At 45.0% G+C, this 20934-nt stretch overlaps 1 protein-coding gene across 1 annotated transcript in view; it reads left to right on the top strand.

Moving 5' to 3' along the window:
• KNDC1 (kinase non-catalytic C-lobe domain containing 1) overlaps window positions 1-20934 on the top strand; it is a 130247-nt gene that overhangs the window by 87497 nt on the left and 21816 nt on the right. The window contains exon 17 of the mRNA XM_077822240.1: window positions 1025-1419. Coding sequence (XP_077678366.1) covers window positions 1025-1419 — 395 coding nt within the window. The remainder of the gene's footprint in view (window positions 1-1024; window positions 1420-20934) is intronic.

The following is a 20934-nucleotide window of genomic DNA, read 5'->3' as shown; positions in this document are numbered from 1 at the left end:
CGTTAGTTGGGTATGATTAACGTAGTGTTTTAAACTCTGCTTTCAGTCGTCTTTAATGACAAAGTTCACACTTGCATGGTGTCATAAATATGTTAACCCTTCATACTGGCTCAGAATGAATATGTACGGTGGGCCAGGTTTTCATACAGTGCCATTTTGCTCTAAAACTGGCACACCTGGACCCTGGAGAATTATTTGGGCATATGTGGGCCCAGGAGACCCTCTGGTGGGCATAGTGCTAACATAACGGCTCTTATCCCACATCTCTTCTGTGCTGCCCTGTAATAGGAAAGAGGAGTGTGACCAATCATTGACTGTCATTTCAGTCTCCTGGGGCTGTTAACAGCTGTTGTAAGATAGAAAAGGTCCAACACAGTTTAGGGGATTGGTCCTGTGTCCAATATCAGTAAGACCTGCTGAGTGCCAAAGTAAGTTTGGTACCCCAAAGTCCCCTTTGTTAACTTGCTCTGTGTGCAGTTTGGCTCTAGTGAGGACCTGGCCTGCTATGTATGGCCTCTGTGTTCTTTGTAAAGAGCTTTGAGACTTATAGATTATAAAAGCTAAGCACTTATTTACTTGTGAGTGCATATGTTTATGACCCACATTTATTTTTGTGTGCAGCCTCTGTCCCAACCTATATATTTTAGAGCTGCTGTACACGTTCAGCGTGCATCTTTATTGCATTTTACAGAAACTCTTGAAGTGAGGTTTAATAGTTCCACACTTTGACAATATTTTTGACCTTGGGCATTTGAAAGTGTAGTTACATAATATTAGTCTTATGCCCTTTAAACTTATGGGTCACCTGTTTTTTGTCACTCTATTTGCCAGCAAAGTGCTAGTATCCTTGGATTACTCTGCTATCTGGCGGTGGTTGTCATGACAACTGACAGTGCCACAGTTACAGGGCATAGGTGGCTTGACAACTGCTTTTCATATGCCTAGCATTTAAATCTAAAAAAATAAACAGAAATTTAGATATGCTTCTATGTATGACTGTTTGTTTCTTTGTTCTCTTTAAAAGGGAAAGAGAGACAGGTGGCCTCTGACACCAAGGCAATGCCCACTACAGATATATCATTGGCTGAAATGGACTTGAATGAGCTTCCACTAGATAATTTTGAAAAAGAATTGAGGCTGCAGAAGGTTATATTAAGAACAGAAAAGGGTGGAAGTTGTTTACAAAGTAACGATTATCTCGGTCCTGACTTCGTAGAAGAGAATAGAGAACAAGAAGAGGAGACTTCTGAGAATAATTACCCTGTCTCCCCCAGCTCATCTGACTTTCAAAGTTGTAGTCCTGGTTGGAGCAGTGCATTCAACGGGGGTGAATGCTTTAGTTCAGAAGTTTACAATTATGTGAAAAAACTTGGAAAGCAGGAAGTAAATCAATCACAAAATATAGATTCAAAAAGAGTGGTAAGTACTTTGATTTATGAAAATTCAAGATGTATTGTAATGCTTATTGATAAAAGTAGGATATTTAACAATAAAAACCAGGAAGTGATGGTCCTCTTTTCCCTCAAAATGTTAAATTAACATACAATCCTTTATCCAAGTAAGCTTGGTGCATACAACATAATATTAAAGCATTTTACAGCATAAGATTAAATTAAATTGATAATCAGATATGGTAGTTCATTACTTTTCTGGAGAAATGGTATATTTTGGTTTCAAAATAAAATCTTGTATAAACTGACAAATGTGGCTTGATGTAACTATATGCCAAGTAAAAGAAAGGTAGACAAATCACTTTATTCTTCTCTCTTCCTCACCATTAACATGAGTGGTCTCTTTGTTCCAACTTTTAAAAATTTCTTAAGGAAAAGCTGAATAATTTTGTGTTGATGAAATCTGATATGGTTAATATATTTAAAATACACTTGTTTGAACCTATGATATGCAGATTAATTACTTGCATATTTATAAATTTACATATAACAAGCTTCAGCATGTAATCGGCACATCCTGCCCAAAGCAGTGGTAGGGGTAGGACATGGAGTGGTAGAAGCCTTTGGCAAAAGTGGCTGGCGGGGAATAGCTTGATGTCTGTCTAGGGCTAGCTTGATGAGTGGCTGATGGGGAAAGCTGGGTGAGTGCTGAGGTGCCTGGAGTTGCTGGGGGGTAGTTAGCTGTGCCTGGGATTGGCTGCTTGGGTGTGGGTGGGTGAGATTGGTGATGGTGGGACTACTGCTGGTGGTTAGGTGGCTGGTGGGATGGCTGGGGAGTGGGTGGTTGCTGCCAAGCAAGTACAAGCAACACTCCTTTATACTTTGTCATTTCTTACCCATTTACATAACATGTTTGTCACTGTTTTTTTGTGGGGGGCAGGAGTTGGCCTTGAGACTTCCTAGGGAATTTCACCTGCTTACAGCAGGTCTGAATTGGGCCTAAGTGTCTTGAGTCATTAATATCCAATCACTGGTAAACCCTGCATCTCCATCTGGTTATACAAGAATCTACTGTTCTCTTTGAGACAAGGAAAAAGAAATTGTAAAGGTTTATAGGTCTCAGGTATAAGTTGTAATATAGTGTGGCTCTCCACCCTTGCCATATGAGGTTATGAACATAATGAAATTGCATTGGCCCACTGAAGTCTTTGCCACTTGTTGATTCTTATCTCGTAATCCAAAATGCTGCATTATTATACAAAATAGCTTGGAAGTTGAAAGGGAGTTGTACACGAGAGGAGGGACGTAAATTAGATGCCACACTGAAAGCTCTGACCCTCAAAGCAGGGATATCTTTAATATGGAATGGGTTACATGGTCTTTGTGTTAGCACAGACTTCCCTAGATGGCTTACAACCTAGTTTTAGGAGTAGCATCCCTGACACCAAGAGATTCAGGGCTTGTCTTCACTGTAAACTTAATTCAAGTTTTAACTTGAGTTTTTGGCCTTAACCCAAGTTCCTTCCATACCAAAAGATCTTAATTCAAGTTTCATGGTGCTTTTAACTCGAGTTGGCTGGTCCCTCCGAGGTATAGGCTAAAGCTTGAGTCAGTGTAACTCATCAGCTGCTGACACAACCATTCTGTAATGTGGATGCAAGCTAGCTCAGTTTGAATCCTGCTGCTCGTTCATTGCTTTCCCACAATACCTTCATGTGCCCGAAAAGGACCAGACTAGTTCTCCCACACACAATTCACTGGGAAAGAATTCACAGAGAAACTCTGCTTACTGCAGCACAAAACCATGGGATATGCCCCCAGAAGTCTTAGCAACACAGAGGATGATTGAGGTACCATTGTGGATAGAGCAGCTTGAGTGTTGTTTTGCTGTGTGGCCACTCTCGCTTAAGAGGAGTAATTCGAATATAGACAATTCTAGTAAACTCATCAGTGAAGACATACTCTGTTGTCTTAAAATGGGTCTACCTGTCTAGAAAGTGCTATTAATCCTGCTGTCTGATTTATCTTTGTTCCTGGCCACTGTGAACAATCTATTGGATTTGTCAATATATTTCTAAATAAATATAATGAAGTGCAACTAAGTAATCAGAAATAACAGCTATAGACCCATTTGCTTCCAAGTAATTAGTTGAAATACCACTTGGTCCACTCTCATTGATGCTTTGGTGTATGTGAAACAAAAATAATAACCTCATTTTAGTTCATTGCAATTAACGCCTTTGTTTGCAGTCTCAGGAGGGAGGTTAAGGATTGGATGAGTGTGGAGGTTCAATTGTCCTCCTTTCCCCTCATGTCAAGGTGCGGGTACATTGGTGAAGCAGCATGAGAAACTTGACCTACGATTGTTGTGTGTTGAAAAAGAAAACAGACTTCTTCAGGGCTGTCAATCTAGCAATTTGGGTATATAATTCTATAGGGGCATAGAATTCTAGGTGGTCAGTTAAATACTGTTTGGGTATATCAGGTACAAAAAGAAGAAGAAAAGGATTACATAATCTCCATTGCTCAAAGGACTACTTCCTGACTGCAAAATTGTAAGGAGTTTTCTTGAGTATCTCAAGTGATTTTTTCCCCCACCCCTACCGTACCCCAACATTTGCTTTTTCTTTCCCCATGGGATTTTATAGTTTATTAAGTGATGTAGTTTGATCCAAAAAGATACGATCTCTGCTCTTCTGATTTTTTTTTCCCATATAACTTGCTGGAGTACAATATAAATGAAGTAAGGTTTAAAGTAATTTTGAGTGTGTCCCTTTTAATTTTACTTGAAAAATTAGTGCATATTAGTGTTGCTGCTGATTGCACTACCTGCATAACTGGTAGATTTACCCAAACACCTTCTAACTTGCATTTTCTTTATAATCTATGTGGTAACGTTTATCGTGAGTTAGAAAAGAATATGGGAGGAAGAAGTTAATTTTGTGAGGAATCTTTACAGAGAGTGATACTTTGGTGTCCTCATGTGCCAGCAGTGCCCTTCTGCCATGTACATTGGCCAAACCAGACAGTCTCTAAGCAAAAGAATAAATGGACACAAATCTGACATCAGGAATCATAACATTCAGAAACCAGTAGGAGAACACTTCAATCTCCCTGGTCACTCAATAACAGACCTCAAAGTGGCAATTCTTCAACAAAAAACTTCAAAAACAGACTCCAGCGTGAAGCTGCAGAACTGGAATTAATTTGCAAACTAGATACCATCAGATTAGGCCTCAATAAAGACTGGGAGTGGTTGGGTCATTACAAAATTTACACTTAATTTCCCCAATACTAATTTCTCCCTACTGTTACTCACACCTTCTTGTCAACTGTCTGTAACGGGCCACTCTCTTACCACTTCAAAAGTTATTTCTCCTCCCTTGGTATCCTGCTGTTAATTGATTTATCTCGTTAGACTGACCTAACACTTGGTAAGGCAACCCACATCCTTTCATGTATTTATACCTGCTCCTGTATTTTTTACTTCATACATCTGATGAAGTGGGTTCTAGCCCACGAAAGCTTATGCCCAAATAAATTTGTTAGTCTCTACGGTGCCCCAAGGAGTCCTTGGGTTTTTTTGGTGTCTAAGACATTCTTATTTTAACTCTGTTATACTCCATGTATATTGTGAAAAGTATAACAAACATAATGTACTGATTGTAGGTACAGTTGAAAGTTGAGCAAATGCATCGGGAATAAACATGAGGATCTGTGCATTATATTAATACTTATATTAATTACAAGTAGCTTCAAAAGTATATGGACAGCAATGAGCGGGATTCTGATCTTGCTCTGTTGACTCAGTGGAGTTATGTGGATGTCCAGCTGGTGCAAATTAGATAGGAATTGGGAACTATTGTGTGTCTGGGCCATGTTTACACTACCAACTTTGCTTGATGGAAGTTACATTGGCGTAAAGTTTGTATATTACTTGTGCACATGCATGCTTGGTGGCTTGCGTCGGCGCTTTGTGTAATTACCAAGCGCGCTTATGCCAGTCCAGAGTGCAGTGTCCCATGGGCAGGTATCCCAATGTGCCAGGCGCCGTCCTCTGTCACAATGAATTTTGCAATGTTTACAGTGTAGAAATGAGCTGTGCAGGGAACTCTGGGAGCTCCAGTGTCAAGTTCCCATCAAGCAACTTTCTCTATCCCATAGTGCCATCCCTATCCCATAATTTTCACACCTTTTTAAAAATCTGCAAACCATATGGCTTTTCCACACTAACTTTGTAGTGTACACTAGATCTAAAGGTATAAGCAGCGGTAAGATAATGAATTACAGATAATGGAAACACTCAGTATATTATAATGAAAGTCCTGTATAATATCTAGTTAATTTGTAAATAATTTTTTAAAAATTAAACTCAATGTGGACTTTTCCAAATAAGAAATAATGTAATGTGATGTGTTGTGATAGACACAGGGTCAAATTCAGTTCTAGTGTATGTTCTATTAACTTCTTGTACTGTATAAATACCCTTTGAATGCACTGCAAAAGAAAAATCCATTTTCTACGTAATGAATATATATTTTAAGACAATATATCCTGTCAGATAATACATACGTACGGAAGATCTCTAATATGTTTTTAAAGGCACAGAATCTTAGATTAATTATTAAAAAGACTCCATTTGAATCTTTGATGTCTTGCAACTTTTTGTATTTTTTAAAAGTTTTGTTATTAATACACAACAGGATATTGGATTAAAGCCTCAAGCAGCTTTCAGTCTAGTGCCTTTTTTCCCCTTAATGCCATGCTGTAGTGTGCCAGCAGAATGATTGATTGTTGCTGTTGCATTGACTTTCTGTAAAGCCTGGCATCTTTCAACGGTTGCAAAATAAGGACCTAAAAAGTTGGCTCTAAATAGAAAATTATTAATTTAAATCTTTAAAATTTGCTACAGTATAGAGAGGGCTCTTTCCTAAAATGCTGACTTTCCATGTACTCCCTGAGAAACATCAATGTCAGAAAATTAATTAACATCAATGTCAGAAAACCGTTAGAGTCCTTGTAGATAAAGTTTCTGAAATTGCTACAGAGTTTTAGTTTTATATATGTAAAATATTAAATTAGACTTCCTCTGTTTCTTTTTACATTTTTTGTGAGTTATATTCATATTCTGGAGAGTGTAATATTTAGCTCTGAATCAGTCAAAAGCAAATCTGTAAAACTATCCACCACTTACATCTCCCATCCTTTACCTTTTATTAACAGACAGGAGACAGATAAAATAACAAAAGCAATTGTGCAATAACGTAGCACAATTTTAATTTCAGTATCAGCTACTGACAAGGCAGCCAGTCTTTCCCTGTTGTGGTCAGTATGGATTTTGCTGTTAATTTAAAATCCAGAGGTTTGTGCCCTGTTTTTTAACAGTCTGCCCTGTTAGGAGCAGGATTGGGGTTAAATTCTTCATTTTAATTCTATCTATAGCGTAGGCACCAATTTCTCCCGGCACTGGTAGGTGCTCAACACCGCCCGGCTGTGCGCCGACTCCACCCCTGCCCCTCCCCCATTCCAACCCCTTCCCCAAAGACCCCACCCCGACTCCTCCCCTTCCCTGCCCCATTGGACTCCTTCCCCAAATCTCTGCCCCAGCCCCTACTCTTCCCCGCCTCCTCCCCTGAGGACACCGCATTCCTGCTCCTCCGCCCTCCCTCCCACAGCTTGTTACACCGTGAAACAGCCGTTTTGCCACAGCAAGCACTAGGAGGAGTAGCGGGGATGCAGCATGCTCAGGGGAGGCGGCGCAGGTTAGTGCAGGGGGGAGCTTGGCTGCTGGTGGATGCAAAACACCCACCAATTTTTCCCCTGGGTGCTCCAGCCCCGGAGCACCCACGGACTCAGCGCCTATGATCTGTAGTATCATTTTATTTAAGCACAGCAAAAAACTATTTGTATCATCTGAAAACTTTAGGGCCAGATCCTTTGATTTAAACATTGGTGTAAATTACACATGTTGGGCACGTGTTTTGTTTAGGCAAAAGTTGTAAGTGGGGGAAATGTAGTGCAATTTAGCATTAAGCATGTGTGCAAAATGGGTGTAAGTTACTAGTGATGAGCTAAAATGCTGGAAGTGTGGTGTTCCCTTCCCATCCCCTGTGGGGACTTGCCTCAGCCCCGCTGCATGCCCCGAACATTCCTATGTGCCCCTGAGAGGAGTGCGCCTCACAATTTTGAGAACCATTGTGTTACCCATGAGTTAACTATTTATGCTAAATAATCTGTTCCACCTCGTATTGTGCTGCAACACTTTTTGAATCCCTTTCCTAGACCTGAAGAAGAGCTCTGTGTAGTTTGAAAGCTTGTCTTTTTCATCAACAGAAGTTGATCCAATAAAAGATATTACCTTGCCCACCTTGTCTCTCTAGAAATCTAAATACTAAGATGAGTGAACTTGTGTGTCTAGTATTAAATGAGGATATTGATATAATAGGCATCACACAAACTTGGTGGATGATTGATAATGGGACACTGTAATACCAGGATACAAAATATATGGGAATGACAGAGTAGGTCATGCTGGTCGGGGAGTGGCACTATATGTGAAAGAAAACCTAGAGTGAAATATAGTAAAAATCTTAAATGAATCAAACTGTACCATAGACTCTCCATGGATAGAAATTTGATGCTTGAATAATAAGAGTATAGCAGTAGGAATATACTACTGAGTAGTTGACCAGGATGGTGATTGTGAAAGTCTCAAGGAGATAAGAGAGGCAACAGAAATAGAAAACCCAGTGATGATGGGGAATTTCAGCTGTCCCCCTATTGACTGGGTAGGTGTCCCCTCAGGATGGGATTCAGAGAGGAAATTTCTAGACACTATTAATTACTGCCTCTTGGAGCAGCTAGTCCTGGAAACCACAAGGGGAGAGGCAATTCTTGATTTACTCCTAAATGGAGCACAGGATCTGGTCCAAGAGGTGTGAGTATGGCTGAACCGCTCAGTAACAGCAAATCTAATGTAATTAAATTTAACATCCTGGTGAGGGGGAAATATCAAAGAAACCCACCACAGTAGCATTTAATTTGAAAAGGAGAACTAGACAAAAGTGAAGACACTTGTTAAAGGGAAACTGAAAGGAATAATGTCATGAGTGAAATGTCTGCGAGCTGCATGGAAACTGTCTTAAAAACACCATAATATTTGCTCAAACTGAATCTGTATCCCAAATTTAAAAAGAAATCAGTAAGAGGACCAAAAAAATGCCACTATGACTAAACAGAGTAAAAGAGGTGGTTAGAGGTACAAACAGGGTCTGAATGAGCTCTCCCCTGATATCTAGTGATGAGCTGTGGGAAAAGACTTCAAGCGCAGACTATATTTGCATAAACCAACCTACTGTGCCTCGGTGCACAGCAGAGGGACCTGCTCTGTCAGAATGATCAATTTGACCGGTATTAGTTTACCAACCACTCTAGTATTTGAATGCAGGAGTAATGGAATGTTGTTATTCTTATTGTACAAGTAAAAGGCTGTGGAACTGATTAAGGGGGTCACCCTCAACTGAACCTCACTCGCTAAGCGGGGTAGGGATGCCAAATGCTGGAGGGAGGGAGAGTAGGGACAGGTGTTTTGTAACTGGTGGTGAGGGCTCTGCCTAAAGATTCCTAGGCCTTGGCTAGACTTACAGATGTACAGCGCTGGAGTTAAACCCGCCTTCGTACAGCTGTGTAGGGAAAACGTTGCAGTCTGTCCACACTGACAGCTGACAGTGCACTGTCATGGCCGCAGCTGCATTGGGAGTGGTGCATTATGGGCAGCTATCCCAGCATTCAGGTGGCTGCAACGTGCTTTTCAAATGGGGGGGTGGGTGGAGTATGACAGGGAGCGTGGGGGGAGAGAGAATGGGTTTTTGGGGGGCTGAGAGTATGTCAGCAAGCTGTCTTGTAAGTACAGACCCCCCCCCCCCCGTGAGAGGCCTCTCTCACTCACTGAAAGCAAACGGCAGCTGTTTCTTTTTTTCCTCATAGATGAGATAAGCAGCTGCTCACCGAAACGGACCCCAACCCCCCTCCCGCACCTCCTCTCTCTTCAAGCAAACGTTAGCTGTCCGGTGCTCCAAACGGAGCCCCCCTGCCTGCCTCTCACTCATTCAAAGCAAACAGTAGCTGTGTATGTCTTTTTGATAAGCAGCCCCTGAAACAGAGCTTTGAAATGACACTTCCACATCCGGAATTCACAACAAAACAAGAGAGGACGCTTCAGTTAAAAGGAGTATGGGGAGTTCCCGGAGGTCAATCAGTGTGTAATAACGTTACTCCCCGTTTACGCTGGAGCGTCAGCCAATGCACAACAGCTGTTAATCCTCTCGGGGAGGTGGAGTACCAGGAGCGCTCCAGCCAGGGAGTTAAAGCGCTCTACGTGCCTTGCCAGTGTGGATGGAGAGTAAGGTAGAGCTCTCTGGGGGGCTTTATTGTGGTATAATGGTGCAAGTGTAGCCAACACCCTAGAAGCCATTTGGCTCTCTCCTTCTCCACTGTTTAAAGATAGAGCTGATTAGACTCAATTGAGAGTCTTTGTTCTGCTAAGTAATCACTAGAGCTGAAATCACTGATAACCAGGTCTAGCTGCTGTATGTGGGACAGTGCTGCAGTGAAAGAGGCTGCCCACTACCAGCTGATATCACTGAGAGCTGGTTTGGGTGGTGGAACCTCAGAATGTGACATCTGAGTGAATGGAGGCGTAGCAGCACCAGAGTGAATGGCACCAGGCGCAGTGGCACCAAAGTGAACAGTGGCGACTGTGAGTCAGATGCAGAGGCGACAGCAGAGCTCAATGACTCACTTCCCTCCAACCCTGCTTCTCTCCGCTCCCCCCCTCCCCCACAGGGTGGTGAACTCACCTCTGAACTCTGGACCTTCGCTGACCAAGTCCAGCAACTGTGAGTGGGGTGCAGTGGAGGGAAAATGCAATGGCAGGTTGAAGGAATATTTATTGGACTTTCATACTGCAAAGTGAGAAACTGAGGCAAAGGACATTGCCCAGCGTACTCTGGGGTGGGTGTTTGCCTATAGTAACATGCTTTTGAATCATGGTGGTGGTGTTTTCCCAAATAAATGCCATGTTCCTTTTTCCTTTTTATTAAGTTTTCTTTTGTTATACACAGACTCATTGCTTGCGAGTGGGGAAGTATTGCCTCTTAGAGGTGCCATGCGGTGATGGTTTAAATTTTCCCAGATTACTGGGTACGGGCTTGAGCCGACTCTGTTTTGTACTGTTCAGAGGAACCCCTAGATATTGAATCTGGTCCTTGTTGCTGCTGACTCCACCCGGCAGAAGAGTTACGGAGGGGAAAAAGACATTCTTTGAAAACTGGAAGTCAAATCCTTATGAGGAAAATAGAAAGGAGCATAAACATGGGCAAGTCAAGTGTAAAAGTATACGTAGGCAGGCCAAAAAAGAATCTGAAGAGGAACTAGCAAAAGACTCAAACTAATAGCAAAAATTTTACACACAAACGAATTGCTGCCAAACAGTTGGGCCACTGGATGTCAAGACGCTAAAGAGCACTCAAGGAGGACAAGGCCACTGCAAATGAAGTCTGTGCATCGGTCTTCTCTGCAGAAGATATGTGGAAGATTCCTCCACCTGAGCCATTCTTTTCAGGAGACAAATCTGAATAACTGTCCCAGAGTGAGGTGCCAATAGAAGAGTTTTTTGAACAAATTGATAGATTAAACAGTAATAAGTCACCAGGACCAAATGGTATTCACCCAAGAGTTCTGAAGGAACTCAAATATAAAATTGCAGAACTACTAACTGTTGGTTACCTATCACTTAATCAGCCTCTAGTGTAATGCCATTTTTTTTAAAGGCTCCAGAGGTGATCCTGGCAGTTACAGGCTGATAAACCTAACCACATTGCTTGAAACTAGTAACAAACAGAATTATCAGACACATAAATGAACATGATATGGTGGGGAAGAGTCAACACTGCTTTTCTGAAGGGAAATCACGCCTGGCCAATCTATTAGAGTTCTTTGGGGGAGTCAACAAGTATGTGGATAACTATATCCAGTTGATATAGTGTACTTGAACTTTCAAAAAACCTTTGGCAGGGTCCCACACCAGTGGATCTTGAGCAAAGTACGGAATCATGGTATGTGAGGGAAGGTTATCTCATGGATCAGTAACTGGTTAAAGGAAGCAAAGGATAGGAATAAATGGCCAGTTTTCACAATGGAGAGAAGCAAATAGCAGGGTCCCCCAAGTTTTTGTAGTTGGGCCAGTGCTATTCAACATATTCAGAAATTATCTGGGAAAGGTTATGAAGAATGAGGTAGTAAAATTAATTGATGATACAGAATTACTCAAGACAGCTAAGTCCAAAGCTGACTGAAGTGCTACAACGGGATCTCATGAAACAGCATGAACGGGCAACAAAATGGCAGATGAAATTCAGTGTTGATAAATGCAAAGTAATGCACATTAGAAAACATAGTCTTCTTCGAGTGATTGCTCATATGTATTCCACAATAGGTGTGCGTGCTCTCCACGTGTACCAGTGCCAGAAGTTTTTCCCCTAGCAGTACCCATAGTTGGGGAACACCCCCTGCCTGGCGCAGTATAAGGGGAGATGCGCGCTCCCCCCCACCCTCAGTTCCTTCTTGCCGCCAGTGGAGTTGCGTCGGAACTGCTCTGCTCCAGCTTTGCTGTAGCTCGTCCCCAGAATTGTTCATTCATTCAGTGTTAGTACCTGTAGTTTACTTAGTCAGTGAACCTGGGCCAGGGCATGCCCCTTGCCCCAGGGTTTAAGTCGTGTGGCTCTTGTAGGCGTTCTATGCCAAGAAGTGACCCGCACGCAGACTGTGTGCGCTGTTTGGGAGAAACCCATATCAGCAAAAGGTACAAGATTTGCAAGTCATTTAAGCCTCGGACCAAAAGAGAAAGGGACGTTAGGCTCCGGGCCAACCTGATGGAGTCGGCGCTGACCCCGACTCTGGCATGCTGCTCTGAACAGGTACCTGGCACTGCGGGGTCAGTACACAGCGACCCTCCGGTGCCATCGACCAGTCGGCACTGCTCCCCGTCCATGAGGGCCAGGAAGACTCCCTCTTCGCAGCGGCACCGTGGGAAGTCTGGGACAGAGGCTAGGCCCATGTCGGGCAGTCCTCGATCCCCACTGGGTCCCAGGTCTCTGACTCACATTGAGCAGAGTAGCCCCAGCCCCTTCAGAACAGGCCCCTCTGGATGTCCAGATGCCATCCACGCCTGAAGCCCTCCAGGCAGCCCAGAATGTTATGTCCCTGCCGGTGCCCAGAGCACTGGCAATGTTGGCTCCACGCTCCAGAGGCAAGCCGCCGTTGGAATCTCCGCAGTTGCCTCAGCCCGGTACCGATCTCGGTCAAGGGAATGTTGCCAATGCCATTCACCGCCCAGTGACTGCTCGGGGCAGAGTCCATGTGGATCACCCTCAATGCCAACGAGACTGTCTGGCTGGGTTCCGGCCAGCCGGGACTCTTGGCACCACTCGTCCTCAAGGAGCGAATATCGACGGGACCACGGCAGGCATCACCAACGGTCCTCGTCTCGGAAAGGGTACCGCAGTCAGTCACGGCATGGTCATCGATCGCCGGCGTCTCACTGTTGTGGGTCCGCCCATCGAGGCCGTTCGCAGAGCAGCTGTTACCATCAGTACCGGTCCTCCATGTTGAGATTGCCATCCCTTGGTCATCTTAGATCCTGGCACCACCGCTCCTCCCGGTCCAGAGACAGCAGCAGATCTTACACCAGCACAGTCTCCATTCGTAGCCATCCTTCGCTGGGCCGGGCCAGCCAACCCGAACAGCCGGCCCCGCCGGTGCCACAGCAGGTGCAGCGGCACAGAGCATCGTGGCCGGCCCAATGTTACCAGTGGGCACCGTGGCCTCAGGCGCAGTCCCCGGTGGGAGCTCGCTCGGTGGCCGGAGCTTCAGAAGCACCGTCTGCCTCCCATTCCAGACTCCTGAGAAAGGAGTCAGTGGGACGTACGTCCTCGGCACCGTGCCTGGAGTCCAACCAGGTGGTGGACCCTCCAGTGCTGGCCGACACCCAGAGCACTGCACCGGCCTCCTTGCCCTGCCCGGAGGAGGCGATTGTGGCCCTGTCTCCCTCTGCCCTGCAGGAGGACTTAGGGCCCACCAAGAACTCTTAAGGAGGGTGGCAGCAAGCCTCCACCTCCAAGCAGAGGAGATGGAGGAGCCCTCAGACTCCCTGTTTAACGTGTTGTCCCCATTGGCACCTGGTAGGGTGGCCTTGCCTCTCTGTGAAGTGGTGGCTAAGATTTCAGATACCCTGTGGCAAACACCGGCCTCGTTGGTCCCCATCTCTAAAAAGGCAGAACGCAAGTAGTTTGTACCCAATAAAGGGCATGAGTACCTGTATACCACCTGGCACCCAACTCCCTGCTGGTTGAGTCGGTCAATCACAGGGAATGGCAGGGTCAGCCAGCCCCGAGCCCAAAGAACAAAGACTCTTGGAGACTGGACTCTTTCGGAAGGAAAATTGATTAGTCTTCGAGTTTCCAGTTATGAATGGCAAACCATCAGGCTCTTGTGGGCCGGTACAAATTCAATCTGTGGGGCTCCCTGCCAAGTTTGAGGATTCCCTCCAGGAGTGCTATAGGAAGGAGTTCAAGGCGCTAGTGGAGGAAGGAGCAGCAGCCGCTAGGGTGTTCCTGCAGGCAGCCTCGGATGCTGCAGACACGGCCACACGATCAATGGCTTCTGTGGTGTCCATGAGATGGACATCATGGCTCCTGCTCTCTGGGCTGTCCAGCAAGGTGCAGTCTTCCATGCAGGATCTCACGTTCAATGGGAAGGCTCTGTTTGCAGAGGAAACAGATACAAGGCTGCATGAAATGAAAGTCTCCCACACGACCCCTCCCACGAAGCTCTGCTCAAGCAGGAGGTGGGGTGGCTCCTAGGACTAGGAACGTTAGAGGCAGTGTCCAAGGAGTTCATTGGCAAGGGGTATTACTCCCATTATTTCCTTATCCCGAAGGCCAAAGTGGGGCTCAGGCCCATCCTGGACCTGCGAGGTCTGAACCAGTACATGGTGAAACTCAAGTTCTGCATGGTCTCCCTGGCCTCCATCATCCCTTCCCTGGATCCTGGGGACTGGTATGCTGCCCTCGATCTACAGGACGCATACTTCCACATCCACATATTCGAGAGGCACAGGCGCTTCCTCCATTTCGTGGTGGGACAGAGTCACTACCCATTCACAGTCCTCCCGTTTGGTCTGTCCACTGCTCACAGGCTGTTTACAAAATGCATGTCGGTGGTAGCAGCCTACCTCAGACAGCACGGGGTTCAGATATTACCCTATCTGGACAATTGGCTTGTCAAGGGCACCTCCCGGTCACAGGTGAGGGATCACGTGGCGCTCCTCCTGTCCACCTGCACCGCCTTGGGCCTGCTGGTAAACAACACCAAGTCCACGTTAGTCCCGGTCCTACACATAGAGTTTATTGGGGTGCTCCTGGACGCAGTGTCAGCCAGGGCCTCTCTCCCGCCAGACAGATTTGAGACCCTGAAAGGTCTCATCAACTCCGTCACAAGGTTCCCAGTGACAACAACCAGGGTTTGCCTGCAACTCTTTGGTCACATGTTAGCATACATGTATGTGGTCTGTCACGCCAGACTCAGGATGAGGTCCCTCCAGTTCTGGTTGACCTCAAAGTTCTCCCAGGCCACGAACAGGATGAAGAAGGTCCTCGCTGTGCCGGACTCTGTGATCACCTCCCTATGGTGGTGGTCCGCCCCAAACAACATGCTCCAAGGGGTCCCGTTCAGGGACAGGGATGTTGGAGCTGGTGTCCGATGCGTTGGACCTAGGTTGGGGGGCCCAGGTGGGGAACTTTCAGACCCAAGGCCTGTGGTCAGCTCAAGATCTGACCCTACATATAAATGTCAAGGAGCTCAGGGCGGTGCGGCTGGCATGCCTGGACTTCCGCTCGCACCTGGAGGGCAAGGTAGTCAGGGTCGTCACGGACAACATGGCCTCCATGTTCTATATCAACAGGCAAGGTGGGGCCCCATCCTCTGCCCTCTGCCATGAAGCCCTCAGGCTGTGGGACTTCTGTATAGCCCACGACATCCACCTGAAACCCTTCCACCTACTGGGTGCCCGGAACAAGAGGGCAGATCGCTTGAGCAGGGATTTTTTCTCACAACACAAGTGGTCCCTCCACCCAGAAGGGGTCCACCGGCTCTTCCGAAGGTGGGGAACGCCCCAGGTGGACCTATTCGTGACTCGGCAGAACTGGCGATGTCCCTGGTTCTGCTCCAGGGAGGCCTGGGGAGGGGCGCTATCTCCAATGCCTTTCTCCTGTCCTGGTCAGGCCAGCTTCTCTACACCTTTCCCCCATTCCCTCTAATCAGCAGGGTCCTGGAGAAGATAAAGACAGACAGGGCCCGGGTCCTCCTGATTGCCCCGGCATGGCCTAGGCAGCATTGGTACAGGACCCTCATGGGCCTGGCGGTAGTTCCACCATGGCCATTGCCGCTCCGCCCGGACCTGCTCTCTCAGGAGCAGGGCCGCCTCCTCCATCCCAACCTAGCGGCGCTTCACCTCACGGTGTGGCTGCTCAGTGGTTAGGCAGAGAGGAAAGGATGTGCTCAGAACGGGTTCAGCGCGTCCTCCTCGAAAGTAGACGCCCCTCCACTCACCGCGCTTATTTGGGGAAGTGGTTCCAGTTCTCTAGGTGGGTGGTGGACCAGGGTGTCTCCCCGGTGGCCGCCCCAATCCAGCTTATCCTTGATGATCTCCTCCACCTGAGGGCCCAGGGCCTGGCACCCTTGTCAGTCAAGGCACACCTGGTAGCCATATCGGCCTTCCATCCACCAGTGCAAGGGCACACGGTATTTTCCCATGCTATGACTGGCCAGTCCCTTAAGGGTTTGGACCATCTTTTTCCGTATTCTAGACCCCCGCAGCGGGACCTAAACCTGGTGTTGGCTCATCTCACGGGGCCCCCATTTGAACCACTGGCCATGTGCTCCTGGTCTCTCCTCTCGTGGAAGGTGGCCTTCCTGGTTGCAATCACGTCAGCCAGGGAAGTCTTGGAGCTCAGGGCCCTGAGCTACCGTACATGGTCTTTCATAAGAACAAGGTCCAGCTCCGCCCACACCCCGCGTTCCTCCCAAAGGTGGTCTCCGCCTACCACATGGGTCAGGACATTTTTCTTCCTGTCCTCTGCCCCAACCCTCATGCATCTAGTGAGGAGCGATGTCTCCACATGCTCAATGTGCAGCGGGCTCTGTCTTTTTACCTCGAGCAGACCAAGCCGTTCAGAAAATGCTCGCAACTGTTCGTCACCTCGGCTGAGCGCGCAGGGGGCCAGCCGATCTCCACTTAGCGGCTTTCCAATCGGGTCACTTCGTACATCCGGTCCTGCTATGAGCTGGCAGGTGTCCCCACGCCACCCATTGCGAGGGCACACTCGACTCAGATGCAGGCCTCTTCGGCTGCTTTCGTGGCCCACGTCCCCATCCAGGACAATTGTAGGGCCGCCACGTGGTCTTTGATTCACACGTTCACCTCGCACTATGTGATCATCCCCCAAACCAGGGATGAAGCCGGGTTCAGCAGGGCTGTCCTCCGTCCTGGGAACTTGTGAACTCCTACCCACCTCCAACAGATATAGCTTGGAATCACCTATTGTGGAATACACATGAGCAATCACTCAAAGAGGAAAAGACAGTTACCTTTTCCGTAACTGGTGTTCTTCGAGATGTGTTGCTCATGTCTATTCCACATCCCGCCCTCCTTCCCCTCTGTCAGAGTTGTCTGGCAAGAAGGAACTGAGGGTTGGGGGGAGTGCGCAGCTCCCCTTATACTGTGCCAGGCAGGCGCCACTCCAGTGGTCACGGGCGGCACTCCCCTCCCACGGGCACTGCTAGGGAAAAAACTTTTGTCACCAGTGCACGTGGCGAGCACGCAAACCTATTGTGGAATAGACATGAGCAACACATCTCGAAGAACACCAGTTACGGAAAAGGTAACTCTCTTTTCCCAGCTATACTTACAAAATAATGGGGTATGAATTAGCTGTTACTGCTCAAGAAAGAGATCTTGGAATCATCATGGATAGTTCTCTGAAAACATCTGCTGAAGGTGCAACAGCGGTCAAAAAAGTTAATGTTATGAACCATTAGGAAAAGGCTAGATTAGACAAAATATCATAATACCACTTTATAAATCTGTGGTATGCCCACCCCTTGAATAGTGAATGCAGTTTTGGTTGCCCCCTCTCAAAAAAGATTCATTAAAATTAGAAAAGGTACAGAGAAGGACAACAAAAATGTTTTGGGGTCTGAAACAGGTTCCATATGAGGAGAGATTAAAAGGATTGGGACTGTTCATCTTGGAAAAGAGACTGCTAAAGGGGGATGTGATAGAGGTCTATAAAATCATGAATGATGTGGATAAAATGAATAAGGAAGTGTTATTTATCCCTTCAAATACCACAAGAATCAAGGGTTACCCAATGTAATTAATAGGCAGCAGGTTTAAAATAAACATAAGGAAGTCAACCTGTGGAACTCGTTGCCTGGGGATCTTTTGAAGGCCAAAAGCATAACCAGGTTCAAAAAAGAATTAGATAAGTTTATGGAGGACAGGTCCATCAATAGCTATTAGCCAAGATGGTCAGGGATGCAACCCCCATGATCTGGGTATCCCTAGCCTCTGACTGCCAGGGGCTGGGACTGGAGAACAGGGGCTGGGTCACTTGGTAAGTGCCCTGTTCTTTTCATTTCCTTTGAAGCTTCTGGCACTGGCCACTGTTGGAAGACAGGATATTGGGCTAGTTGGACCATTAGTCTGTTCCAGTATAGCTGTTCTAAAAAGGTCCTGATGAAAAATAGGTGTAAACATGGTTTCTCCATGCAAGAACTGAACAGGTTCTTTATCTCAATTTTTACTTATATACTAGACCCGATGGATAAAATGTTAGTGTCAGCTAAAATAGTGGCAGTGTCATTATCTGTTGTTCATCTGCTTCATTTGAACTGATTGCTATTTATCCTTGTATTTATTCAAGATCAGAAGTCTTCCTAATTTATCCAATAGTTTCCAAACATCAAAAGTGAATTTTTCTTTTTCTGACAGTGATTGTGTACTGGTCATCAACTTTCTTTCACTTAGGCACTTGCATTTTTTTTATTTAATCAGGTAATTTTCAAATTCATAAATTAGCTAGAGACTTATTTTCCCATTTGTCCATCACTCTGAATCTGATGAATATGTAGTTATAAATCTTCAGCTAAGTGCACAGTGATTTAGTTGTGTGACTCTTATTAATGCTAATGAGCTAAACCTTTGTACACCTGTCAAAAACATACCCTTAGTGGTAGGATTTTTTGCTCAAACTCAACTTCTAGTAAACCTTTCCCATTAAAAGTGAATCTGTTTACCAATCACTTGTTTGGTATATTAGCTGTGAATGATGTGTTTGCTGATCCTGCTTGCTCTGCTCATGGGAGTTCTGTCTAATGCTTTCAGTGAACTTGTCCCATTTAAAATGCTTTCTACTTCATATAACTGGGTCACCAATGATTAGCTTTGGACCCAAGTGCAAAAGCTGCCACTTTGAAAAACTGTGGCACACTTCATACTTTAACATCCTTATTTCCTAATGAATGTCTCAGCAGATCTCCTTTTGTGATTCTCTTTGGTTTGGAAGTTTTAATTTTATGTATCTGATAGTAATTACTGTTTTTCTTTCTGCTATGAATTACTTTTCTCTAGTCTACTAATTGCACTTGTACTGTTCCTGTTTTGATCATTAAATGTAAAAATGTGCTCTGACTTTAATGTTCTTGTACTTTTCTTATTCGCAAAAAGAAAAGGAGTACTTGTGGCACCTTAGAGACTAACCAATTTATTTGAGCATAAGCTTTCGCTCAGCTCACGAAAGCTTATGCTCAAATAAATTGGTTAGTCTCTAAGGTGCCACAAGTACTCCTTTTCTTTTTGCGGATACAGACTAAAACGGAAGTTACTCTGAAACTCTTCTTATTCTGTGGCTTGTTTAGCTGTACCATGCTGCTTTGGGGAAGGGTACTCTCTAACCACAGCATATATAACATATTTTTGAAGTGTCATGCCACATTTTTAATTTCTTATATGGCCCATAACTGTGAATATCTTATGGAAAAATCCTGTGGTATTTAATAGGAAATGGTCACTTTTCTATAGGTGTGTTGGACTCTATTGAACTCTGTTGGTTTAATCCTTATAAAATTCTATAAGACTTTCCCATAAGCATTCTTGACAGACCACTTCTTTTTCAAACAGTCACCTTAATGGGCCAGGCCACCCATTCAGTCTTCCCTCTTGGTCTGTAACTCATCTCGGGATGATACCTCTCTTCTTCTTTGGTACTGTTGCCTCATTTGCCTTCATTTTTATGGTGGGTAAGGTTGAAGGTCAGACTTCACCTTGAGGAGCAGGTATTTGAATGTATGCATACACCACGAAATTAGATTCCCTTCACGATCCAAGTAATAGTCAATAGAATATAGCCACGTTAAGCATCTTTCACACAAATAGCATGTAAAAAAAAATTGTAAATAAGAAATGCTGCACTCATATTCTAACATAATAAAAAGTAAATGTTAAGAATCTGAAGAGCTTTTCCTATCACCTTACTTAATCCACCTCTGTGAGAGGCAGTAGCTATGTCTATGGGAAAAACCCTTCCATCAACAAAGCTCTGTCTACACTGGGGGTACGTCGGTATAACTTGGTCACTCAGGGATGTGGATTTTTCAGACCCCTGTGTGACGTAGTTATACCAATGCAAGTTTACAGTGTAGACCTGGCCTTAATAGCAGATATTTTTTTTTTAATTTGCAGAGTGCAAAGCCCAACAAAATCTATATAACTCTTCAGGGATTTCAGTTAACTTGTATGTATTTTAAATAATGGCTAATAAAGCCCCGGATTCCACTACTTTTCCTCTTACTGCTTTGAAGTTCTTCTCAAATACTAGAAAAGGATCATTGCACACAATGAAAGATAGTAGGATTGCAAAAGAGTCCCTTTTTTTTTTTTTTTTTAAGAAACATGAACGTATTTATACTTGGATGTATAAAAATTAAATACCACCTTTTATTTTCCATTTACAAGACTGTTCTAGATAGTATGGAAAACGTATCCTGTTCTTCATCATCTTATTCTAAAGTGCTTGCTAGTGTTTCATTGCCCCCTGGTAGCATGAAGAATTTTGGATATCCTTGTAGCTATGCCCTCACAATGTAAGTACAGTTTCAGTAGTTTGATCCCTCTAAGTCAAACTAACATTCTCTTCCTGAAGCATATAATGCCCTATTAGGGGAGGTCAAGTGGTTAATAGTGCAGTCCTCTGGGGCGCATCTTGGCTTCAAAACCTTTTTGCTTCTGATTTTGAATGGCTTCTGAATTATGTGCTTAAATTCAAATGCATCGTCTCAAGAACAGCAGGATTAATGCACTTGCAACTTAGTGTCATTATCAGTAATATGAAAAATAATAGCTTGAAGGGGTCTCTTGCTTCAAGAA

Source organism: Eretmochelys imbricata, chromosome 7, assembly GCF_965152235.1.
Source record: "Eretmochelys imbricata isolate rEreImb1 chromosome 7, rEreImb1.hap1, whole genome shotgun sequence".
Lineage (NCBI taxonomy): Eukaryota > Metazoa > Chordata > Testudines > Cheloniidae > Eretmochelys > Eretmochelys imbricata.
This window is presented reverse-complemented; position numbering and strand designations above follow the sequence as displayed.